This window comes from Amphiprion ocellaris, chromosome 16, assembly GCF_022539595.1.
Source record: "Amphiprion ocellaris isolate individual 3 ecotype Okinawa chromosome 16, ASM2253959v1, whole genome shotgun sequence".
Taxonomy (NCBI): Eukaryota; Metazoa; Chordata; class Actinopteri; family Pomacentridae; genus Amphiprion; species Amphiprion ocellaris.
The window spans coordinates 18771902-18783074 of NC_072781.1; the positions used below are offsets into that span (position 1 = coordinate 18771902).

Below are 11173 nucleotides of genomic sequence, written 5' to 3' on the forward strand. Positions count from 1 at the left end.
TCAACAAACTCTGAGAGTAACCCTGAACTTTGAGTTGATCTACTCTGAGATACGAAACTCCGAGTTTCCCCTCATTTCAGGGTTAACAAACTCAGAGTTTTCACTAAACCTGCTTCGTGAAACGGACCCCAGTGCTCCTTCCTGACTGATTAACTGAGCATGTACACAGACCCACCTTCCTCAGCTTAGTTTCAGTATGCCCTGAAGAAGGCATTAGGCTAAGCGTGGGCGTCTTGTTAATAGTCCAGCTAGGCACATACCAATATGATTTAGACATTTTAATCTAAGGAGTGCCTTGTTTTCAAGAGACTTTTCTCCCTCTTTTTGTATGCTCTCCTCCCACAGGTACCACCAAGGTACCTGGATATCTGATTGATTGGTTCATTATGAATAACCACCAGACCATAGTGCTACACCAACCAGAAGTTCAGAACCAACACATTCACATTTAATAATACCTGGTTGGAAATCTCAGTCTGCGATCCAAACAATATATATTTATTGATTTCTCAATGTTGCAAGCAAAGCGATTAATAGCTTTTAACTGGAAGAAAACTTCTGCACCTAGAATTCATGTTTGGATAAAGGATATGGCACAATGTAAGTCAATGGAGAGAATAATATTTATGTTAAAAGGAAAATTCGAAGTCTACGAGGATATTTGGAAACCATTTGATGATTTCATAAGGAGCGATGACATAAAAGAGCTTCTAAAAGAGGAAAACCCAGAAAATGGCACTTCAAGCTCAAAGCAATGCTAAAGACCAGAAAGAGGTTGAAGGCATGTTTACTATTGACAATATACATCTATTGTTAAACTTCTTTATTATTTTTTTGTAATATTTCTTTAAATTTATCTATTTATATTGCTTTCTTTGTTATTATTTTGCATTTTTACTCTGTATGGTGCCAGCAAATGGTTTATTACTTTGTTCTCAGGAAAATGGCGTGCACGATATTCATATTGTATTCCAAGGAAAGAGAGGCTAAGAGAATGAAGCTGGTTTTGTGTGTGGGAGGGGCGAGTCCTGTTTGTTTAAGAAAAAAAAAGAAAAATGTACTATGGAACAAATGCTTTTCTCTGTATGAATCCTGAAAGTAATTAAAAACACTGAAAAAAAACTGGTTGGAATTACACTGCTGCACAAAACTGTGTATTTGAGTAAAACACACTGAAGAACTGGTGTCCTTTTGTGCACTTGGCTTAGGATAATGATGTCATCTGAAAATTTCAGCGTGTAGTTCTTTGGGGGGCATTGCACACACCTTTGTGTATAAACCTCAAAAGCACTTGTAAGCTGACACACCCCTGCTGGACACCTGTGCAGATCGACCTGAGTTTTGAAAGGGTGATGTTGGCACTGACACACTGGGTTCAGTTGTTCATTGACTTATGGTTCTTTGAACTAAGTTCCAGAGAGCAGCTGAACTGGTGCAGTTAATTAAATGAGAAAAATTTAGTCATTTATGTACAGATGCGTGACAAATTGAAGGAAAAATCTATATGAAGTGTCTTAGTGACACCATGTGCTGCCAGAACAGCTTCAGTGCTTCATAGGCATTTATTATTGAAGTCTGCAAAACCCTAATTGAGGGATCACATTTTTAAAAAGATATTCCCTCATTTTGTGTTTTGATGGTGGTGGTGGAGGAGAGCACTGTCCATTGGCTCAAAATCTCCAATCCGTGTTCAACTTGGTTGTAATCAGATGTATGGAAGAGTCATATACACTGCCTGTCCAAAAAAAAGTCACCACTTGCATTTAACTGAGCAAATAGGTTAGAGCCTTTCATTGGATAATTACCACAGTGATGAATATGTTTGAGCTGGAACAATTTATTTAACCTAGCTGATGTAGTGAGGAGCTTCTCATTTCTTAAACAACCATGTCAGAAGACATATCCTGTGGTCATGGAAAGAATGTTAATCTGTCTCAGAAGGGTCAAATTATTGGCCTGTATCAAGGAACGAACTAAGGAGATTGTTGAAACTACTAAAATCAGGTTAAGAACCGTCCAATGCAGTATTAAAACCTGAAGGATAGTGGTGAACCATCATCTTCGAGAAACAAATGTCGCCTGAACAAATTCTTATATGGTTGTAGGAAATCAACTGTAGAATTCACGGCTATGTTTAATAGTGAAAGGTGAGCATTTCCACATGCACAATGCAAAGGGAACTCAAGAGATTGGGACTAAACAGCTGTGTAGCCTCAAGAAAACCACTGATCAGTGAGGCTAATCAGAAAAAAAGGCTTCAATTTGCTAGGCAGCATAAAGATTGGACTCTGGAGCAATGAAAGAAGGTCATGTGGCCTGATGAGTCCAGATTTATCCTGTTCCAAAGTGATGGGAGCATCAGGGGTAAGAAGAAAGGCGGATGAAGTGATGAACTCATCATGCCTGGTGCCTACAAACCTGTGGGGGTTAGGGTTATGATCTGGGGTTGGTCAGGTTCAACAACATTATGTTCCCAAAGAATCAGCTGACTTCCTGAATATTCTGAATGACCAGGTCTTTCCATCAATGGAGTTTTTCTTTCCAGATGGCATGCACATGTTCCAAGATGATGATGCCAGGATTGATGGGACTGACATTGTGAATGAGTGGTTCAGGGAGCATGACACATCATTTTCACATGTAGATTCACCTCCACAGAGACTAGACCTCAGCTCCACTGAGAATCTTTGGGATGTGCTGGAGAAGACTTTGTGCAGCGTTCCAACTCTCCCATCATCAATACAAGATCTTGATAGAAAATTAACTCTGGACAGAAATAAATGCTGTGAGATTCCAAAAGCTTATCGAAATGATGCCATGGTGAATGTGTGTTGTTCTTAGAGCTAAAGGTAGTCCAATGAAATATTAGAGTGTGCAATTTTTTTTTGACGGGCAGTGTATTTACCTCATCATTTTAATGCTCCGTTCATGATTCATTCAGTGAGCCTTTGTGTTCTAGATGAATGGAGGTATTGGAAGAGACCACTCCCATCAGGACAGAGATGTTACATGATCATTCAGAACAACTTTTTTATTGATTTGCAGTGACCTTTCCCTGTAATGGGACATTTTGTTTTGTCATAACAGAAAAAGTACATGCAGTCATCATAACATTAACAAAAGATCTATTCTTTTCTATTCTCTATCAGGACAGTGACCGAATGTTTACAACACCATGACACTGAAATAGCTAAATGGAATTCAATCTCTATTAATGTCATTTACACTTGAAACTAAATGTATTGTCTCAAGAGTTTTCTTACATGTTTATCTGTATTTACTTGGAAACATCCATTTCATGCATAGTTAGGTCTTAATTTTGTAACCAGACTGAATAACTTTTTCTCTGTAGCTAAATAAAAATCATTTATAAAACTGCAAATGTGACCAGCTTCCAGTTTAATATTACAATGTTTTATTTATTTAATCCCATTTGGCCAATTATGCACATATTTGGTAATGTATTTTGGCTGACTGCAAAATATTTCATTTTGTGTAAGTCTCTGTATTGTGATTATATCATTTAAACCATGTAGTGTAAAGATGGCCTCTCCTCTAGCGCCATCTTCAGGCCAAAACCAAGTCACCGCTAAACAAATCTATTGCATTTTTGGCCTGTATCATCTGTGGATTTCGAATAAACAAACATACACCAACTAATGCTTTTGTTTTTAGATGTAAAATAAGTATTACATCTTCATGGGGCTGGGAGCTCACTGTGGACTTTAATCTTGTTTGATTAATCATTACACACTTTCCAAGACAAGAATAGAATTCAAAATCCTTCTTCTGACATATAAAGCTCTTAACAACCAATCTCCATCATATCTTAAAGACCTGATAGTACCATATTACCCTAGCAGAACTCTTCGCTCTCAGACTGCAGGCTTACTTGTTGTTCCTAGAATCTCTAAAAGTAGAATGGGAGGCAGAGCCTTCAGTTATCAGGCACCTCTCCTGTGGAACCAGCTCCCAGTTTGGGTTCTGGAGGTGGACACCCTCTCTATTTTTAAGACCAGGCTTAAAACCTTCCTTTTTGACAAAGCTTATAGTTAGGGCTGACTGGGGAACCCTGACGGGGTGAGCTAGTGTTTTCATTTGCACAACTGACTTCCCCTCTTGACGTCCCTTTAGTTTGCCCCTAGTTCTGCTGCTATAGGCCTAGGCTGCTGGGGAACCTCTCTGGATGCACTGAGCCCTTCTCTAACTACCTATGTATTTACTATATATACCATTATTGCATTACATTCACTCTGTTTCTTTCTGTGTCCTTTCTCCGAGTGTCCCTGGTCCCAGAGCTGGATGCTTCAGATGTGTGGCTGTGTTTTATGGTCCTTGTGTCCCACCCCCCACCTCTCTATCTCTACCTCTACACCTCTATCTCTACCCCTCTACCTCTTCCCCTCTACCTCTATCCCTCTATCTGTATCCCTCTATCTCTACCTCTACCCCTCCATCTCTATCCCTCTACCTCTTCCCCTCTACCTCCATCCCTCTATCTCTACCTTTCTACCTCTTCTGTCCCTCTCAACCCGCCCGGCCAGCAGGCAGATGGGTCCCCCCACATTAGAGCCGGGTTCTGCTCGAGGTTTTTTTCCCTGTTAAAAGGGTGTTTTCCTTGCCACTGTCGCCTTTTGGCTTGCTCTGGGGGTCAGGCATATGGGTTCTGTAAAGCGTCTCGAGACAATTTGACTGTAATTGGCGCTATATAAATAAAATTGAATTAAAATTAAGAATTGAATTAAAAGACAGAGTAAAGTGTGAGATTGCTTGATAGAGCCCTTAAGAACTTTTGAACACATGAAATAATAATAATAATAATGATGATAATTAAATCTGGTCTATTCTGTAAGTGCCATTTGAAACTGATGTACTTACATTGTTTCAGCAACAGATTCACCTACTTCACCTACGGAGATTCTCTTGCAAAACACTGTGAAACAGATTAAGCTCTCATTGTGAATGAAATTACGCCCCAGTCACATGTTACAGTCAATAGATTATGAAAGGTTGCCTATGCTTTATTAGAAACAGTGGAGCCCTTGTCTGAAGTTCATTTTGCCTCCACGCTTGCAAATGTCTTGATAAGCTTACGCTGAAGTTCACTAATCTTTAAAGAACCTTTACTGAAGTACTCGCATCTGCTGGGAAAGCTGCACTGCCACATCAGTTTTCAGTGGTGTTTAATTTATTTTTGTGTTGTTTATTTAGGATCAGTGTAAAAAATACATTCAGAATGACTTCCACTCTGGCGAGAGTGTACCACATCACTGTGTTCGGCTGGTATGCTTTGGTTTTGAAGAGTCTCATTGCTAAGGATGGAGAGGAGTTACCGCCAGGAATCTTTGTTTATGGAGGACCTTGGAAGTATCTCACTTTTTTGAATTTGGTGAGTATATTACTGTACTGCTGTTGTGAAATATTAATGTTCAATAATATCAGCTGTAGATGCAAAATATAATTGTTGTATTATTGTAATATTCCAGGTATTACAAACGGTATTCTTTGGTTTGGCGGCAGTAATTGATCTTCATCCTGGGAAAACAGCAGAGAAGACTCTGTGCAGATTGAAAGACTTCCTCTTCTCTGTTTTTGCCTTCCCTGTGGGCATGGTGAGGACCACTTTTGGAAAATTGTACATTTGTTATCCCAAAAAATGTCTAATGCTTTGAATTAACTCTGCGTTTTCTGCTTTTGTTTTTAGTTTGTTGTTCTACTTTTCTGGTCAATCTTTGCCTATGACAGAGAATTAGTGTACCCAGCTACTATTGACACCTTCATCCCTCCCTGGATAAACCACGCTGTGGTCTGTATGCTTATGATTTGCCATAATGTGTTATTTTTTGGTCAAGGTTTTCTTAGAATTTCAATAATCCTGACTCTCTTAAACCATTAATGAGATCCTATTTTCTCAGCACACGTTTGTCCTTCCTGTTTTACTTGGAGAAGTGCTGGTTCAGCCTCACACCTACCCACAGACTAAGAATGCGCTGGCAGCATTAGGAGCTGTGGGTTCAGCCTATTTATCTTGGTAAGTGCTGAGTCTGGATGTACACCATAGAATCGGGTCATAACTTTCAACCACAGCATTTTAAATCCTTGCTAATTTAATATCTTTCATCTGAAGCTGACTGAGTCTTATCTTAGTGTATCTGAAAGGCAACTGTGTCTATATTTGCTACTGTAACTAGTCTGGACTAGTCCAGTAAATCAGGGTGCACCGGCTCACAATGCAAACAGCCTCGGGGTAAAAGCTTTATTTGACCTGTCAGCTGCTTGGTGCACATACCGTACTGCATCTAAAGGCTCCTCGTGATAAAACAAACCATAAAGATACTGTATGTTGGGACTTTTTTTTTATTACGCTGCTGTTTTGCCACCACAATAATCAGTGTAATCTGTGTCAAAGGGCAGAAACAGTGCCAGGGAATATTTGCATGACTCATACTTTTACTTGGAGACAAGACAGCACAAGATGATCTGATAGATACAATTATCCAGAAATCTTTTTTTTTTCTCTCTCTGTAGGATTGTATGGGTGTACTTGTCAGTTGGCATTTGGGTTTATCCTCTTCTTGGGTACTTCAGTACTGCTGGTCTGGTTGGTTTCTTCTTTTTCAACATGACTGTGGTGACCTCACTCTACCTGCTCGGGGACAAGCTCAACAGCCATTTCTGGAGTAGGTGGCATTAAGTTTTCCACCGCAGACAAACAAAGGATCATTCATTTGTCTCTAATCTGTCTCTGTCCATTTTAATGATCTCTCTCTTTTGTTTCCTTTAATCCAGGCAAGGGCATGAAAAAAATGACAGCCAAAGCAAAGTAATTGCCACATAAACGGCTTTCTGCACTGTGCCCCTGATAAAAATGCTACGGTTTAATTTTTACTACTCAACAAAGTGGTATTAACATTCCAAAACTCCTGCATAATGTATTTGAAGCATCAAAAAAAGCACAATAAAGCAAATTCCACTGACAACAGCACAGTTAAGTCTCCTGTGTCTACTGTTTAACTTTACGAATTTCTTGATTTAAGATGTGAATGCTGAATGTCATTTGAAACACATTATAAAGTCAGCAATAAAGAAGTCAGGACCCGGGTTTAGCATTTTTACATTCACAGCTCAGTTCTTCCTAATTCATGGAATAAAGTTCGTGTTTTCCCACTGATCACGGAAGATCTGGGAGGGCTGCAAGAATAACTCGCAAACCAAAAAACAGTACTCAACAGCCTTGATTTGATGCCGTCACAAGTCCTTGGCGATCTCCAGGAACAGCTGTGTGTTTGTGTCCACCATCAGTTTAGATGAATTGATTTTCTTTCTTTTTGTTAAAGTAGATCACCCCCCTCGCAGGTCTCTGTAGCCTTTAAGATGCTGGAGGTAGTTTGGATCTGCATCCACCAATCCAACTGAGAGGATCCTTGCCAATAAATGCACATCTTCTTCATTCAGGTCCTTCTGCTGAAGAGATGACAGTCAGATGTTTAACTGAATTATAACTCCAAAAGGAAGACATGTTGTCTTTTTAAAAAAGTCAAAATGTCACAATTTGTCAAAGTCGGGAAATGTAAAATGATGGTTAACTTTCCAGCAGTTCTTGAACATATCATGTACAATATTACATGAAATTTTTTTTTATTCTACGTGTCTCATTTAAACATTTGCCAGAAAATAAATTGTTTGCTTTAACCTGATTCCGTAAATAAAAAATTCTGTGTTCACAGCTGAACCTGAGAATTTACAACTCACTCATCTGTGACTAAAAGTCATGTGACAAAAATTCAGGGCTTCTTTAGCTGATGAAGGTTGCATTTACACCAAACAGATAGAAGACAAGTATGGAAACAAATCAAAAATGTAAAAAGTGAATTATATGTAGCATATAAAGGCTCCATTTTTTCTCAATATAGGTAACATCTGTGGGCACTTGGAAAATGTTGTCCATGTTGATAACAGGATTTTTTGATTTTTGTAAAATAAACAATAAAAGACAGATTTTTTTGCTTTTTTCAATGCTATGCTGTTTCCATAGAGGTGCAGGATGTTATATTACAGTAAAAAAAAAAAAAAAAAAGAATCCACGGTGAGAAAAAATGTGGCCAGAAAACACCCAGAAACAAGTTTCAAGAGGTTAATTTTGGATAAATACTTACTTTCTTGTTGTTTGCAGAGGATTCAGGAAGCTGGGACTTTAAAGTTTTGTTCCCCTGTCAACAACAATAACCATTTCAGAGAATTGTACTTTGTGTCCTATTTTCTCACACTGGCATCTTCCTCCAACACGTGCAGTGCAGTTTTTTTAATTGGTTTCTGTCTTATTAACATGGAAATAATCCAAATTACATTTGAAAACTGAAAATCTTGCATGGTGTGCATATGAAACATTGTAGATGGCCACTCACCTCTTTCAGTCCTTTTGAAAAGCACATTATGATAAAGAGGAGGCCCACAATGGTCTGAAAGCACACAAAAAAAACCCACCAGTTAATATTGCATAGGTCTTCAGCAGAGAGACATTGTGCCAGCTTGCAGCTAAAGGAAATTAAAATAATGTATAAAGAGGTCTTTACTTACTCCCAGCAACTGCAACATGTTTGCTTGTTTTAGCTCTGTCCTGCTTGTGCTCTGATATGTAACATAATGTGAGCTAAATAGGTTCCTCCTGCACTGAGATATCAGACTGCACTGCGTAAGTCACACGTGGAAAACACCCATGAAGAACCAGCACTACAGGACACACTGCATTGTTAAGTAGCACCTTGACTCATAGTCACCTGAAAGATGTTAATCATGGGACAAAAGTTACGTAAATGTCTGCGTAAAATGGGCTGCTGATTTCCACCACTGCTTTTCAGTGTTCAGTGTTAGAATTCTTCCTCTTCACTGTCACCTGTAGAAATAATAGACAAACAGTTACAGCTGTCATGTGTGTTTTCACATTTTCAAGCAGCCATGAGAAACTCTTGCATGCATCTATTCATCATTCCTAATTAACATGACTCGCTCTTTGTGGTGGCTGTTTGCTCCAGGTTTAATGAAAGATGTTATCAAGCACAAGGGTCTAAATGTAATATAAATAAATTTGCTAATTTATCAAGCTATGTTATTGTTTTTTATGTATATTTTATAGTGCATTATACTTCAATTCTACTACATTCATCTGTCACCAGCAGTTCCTTTGAAGATTGTACAACAAGACTATAAACACAGTGGTGTAATATTCCCAATGCTAATGTTTCAATGCAGCTCCACCAGTTAAACATTGTAAAACTAGAACAAGCCCTGGCCCTGACAATATTGGCTGTGAAATGTTGATTTACTATGTGGAACAACTTGTCAACATTTGTAGTTACATACTATAGAAACAAAGTACAGTTTACCTCCGGTCTCTGAATGACTACTTGCCAGAACTGCCGATGTCTTTAGTTATGAAATCAATTGAAATTTTTTATCAAAAAGGAATTACTGCAGAGGACTGGAAACCCTCTGAATGTACTATAGGTTTGTATTTGGTGTCAACAGGTTTAGGAGTTATGTGTAGACTTTTTATCTGCTTTTAACATCACCTGGCATCTCATTGTTTCGAAACTACTGGTTTAATCTATAAGGATGTTTTTTTCTATCAAAATTAACTGAAGTACAATATTTCCAAGGCATGTCTCTATACTGTCCCCCAGGTCAAACTGCTCCTTTCCTCTCTGTTATTGTGACCCTGTTGCACACTGATGAAATGTCAGTTACTTTCAAGACCATCTCTTCAAGAAATGATAAAAGCCAAGGACATGTGCATTGATTCTGATGTTGCTGACAGCACATTGATTGATGGTCAATAATCAGTGGTAGAAATTGTACAATACAGTAAGGTGGTATAGCAGACAATAATTTAACCTTTGGCAGTGACACAAATGTGATCTAAGAGAGAATTCAGCAGTGTATTTTGTGTTTGTGAAAGCTTCCCATGGACTTTTTCTGAATCAGTCCTGACATTTCTATTTATTTGTTGGTATTCTCCTAATGTCTATATCCAAAGATTCAGAACTTTTTTCTCCCCTTTCTCTCTATGACTATGAAGCCCTTTTGTGGCAGGGAAATGCTGAAATATTAGTTTCAGAGGGGTGTTTTGTCTCTCTGCTAGAGTTTAGAAACTACCGAAGACAGAACAGAGACAGTCTGACGTGTTTTAAAGCCATCGTCGCCGACTGCTTGCTATAGAATCCGAAGGCAACTTTGGATTGTTGGGTTCCCTCTTCTATGGTTACATTTCACAAGGTCTTCATCTTAATGTGTGAGGTGCTATTCGATGACATATGTTGGGAATTGGAGCTGCACAGTGGCTCGGTGGTTAGCAGTGTCACCTCACAGCTAGAAGATCCTCGATTTGCATCCCAACCTGGGATCTTTCTGTGTGGAGTTTGCATGTTCTCCCTGTGCATGTGTGGGTTTTCTCTGGGTTCTTTGGCTTCCTTCTCCAGTCCAAAAACATGCTGAGATTAATTGGTGATTCTAAAGCGTCCATCGGTGTGAATGTGAGTGTGATTGTTTGTCTCTGTGTGTAGCCCTTTGATAGACTGGTGATTGTCCAGGGAGTCCCCTGTCTTCGCCTTAAGTCTGCTGGGATAGACTCCAGCCACCCGTGAAGTTAAAGCGGTGTATGGATAATGGATGGAAGGATGATTTTGCTGATCCAAGTGGCTTGAATGGATAAATGGATGAATTTTTCTTAATCTGTGTGTGAGTATGGGAGTCTCCATCACACCAGAGGGAGCCAAATGGTATTTATTCAGACTGACTAGTGTTTTGTTTTTTGACAACGGGGAAATAAGGGCCATCTGATAAGAGTTAGATCAGAAAATTTCCAGATCATTATAGTGATATCAGAATTACATAACATGAGCAAAACATCAGCCAAATACAATTTCTGATAAGATTATTGTGATAAAAAAATCTGTTTCAGTTTTAAGATTTTTTTTCTAATCTTAGTTTTTTGTTGAAATATTAGATCATTGAACTTTTACTGCAATGAAACTGTGTGAGATGTTTAGAGAGAAATATCCATTTAAAATAAGCCAAAAAGATTGGAAACTACTGGTTTAATCTTTAATGATGTTTTGTATTTTAAAATCTTTATATCAACAGTAACTGAAATACAGTTTTTCCAAGTCACCTCTCT

At 38.6% G+C, this 11173-nt stretch overlaps 1 protein-coding gene across 1 annotated transcript; it reads left to right on the plus strand.

Annotated features, from left to right (window-relative positions):
• Positions 1 to 5057: 5057 nt before the first annotated feature.
• LOC111573119 (androgen-dependent TFPI-regulating protein) lies at positions 5058 to 6985 on the plus strand. The gene is made up of 6 exons (XM_023277133.3): positions 5058 to 5389; positions 5487 to 5612; positions 5705 to 5806; positions 5916 to 6031; positions 6529 to 6680; positions 6790 to 6985. The coding sequence occupies exons 1-6, from the start codon at positions 5237 to 5239 to the stop codon at positions 6825 to 6827; spliced, it is 687 nt and encodes a 228-aa protein (XP_023132901.2). The 5' UTR covers positions 5058 to 5236; the 3' UTR covers positions 6828 to 6985.
• Positions 6986 to 11173: the final 4188 nt, after the last annotated feature.

Excerpts from the sequence above, each read along its gene's own strand:
- LOC111573119 (XM_023277133.3), top strand. The coding sequence starts at position 5,237 with ATGACTTCCACTCTGGCGAGAGTGTACCACATCACTGTGTTCGGCTGG. Across the intron at positions 5,390-5,486 it reads ATCTCACTTTTTTGAATTTG|GTATTACAAACGGTATTCTT; the intron begins GTGAGTATATTA and ends GTAATATTCCAG. Across the intron at positions 6,032-6,528 it reads GGTTCAGCCTATTTATCTTG|GATTGTATGGGTGTACTTGT; the intron begins GTAAGTGCTGAG and ends CTCTCTCTGTAG.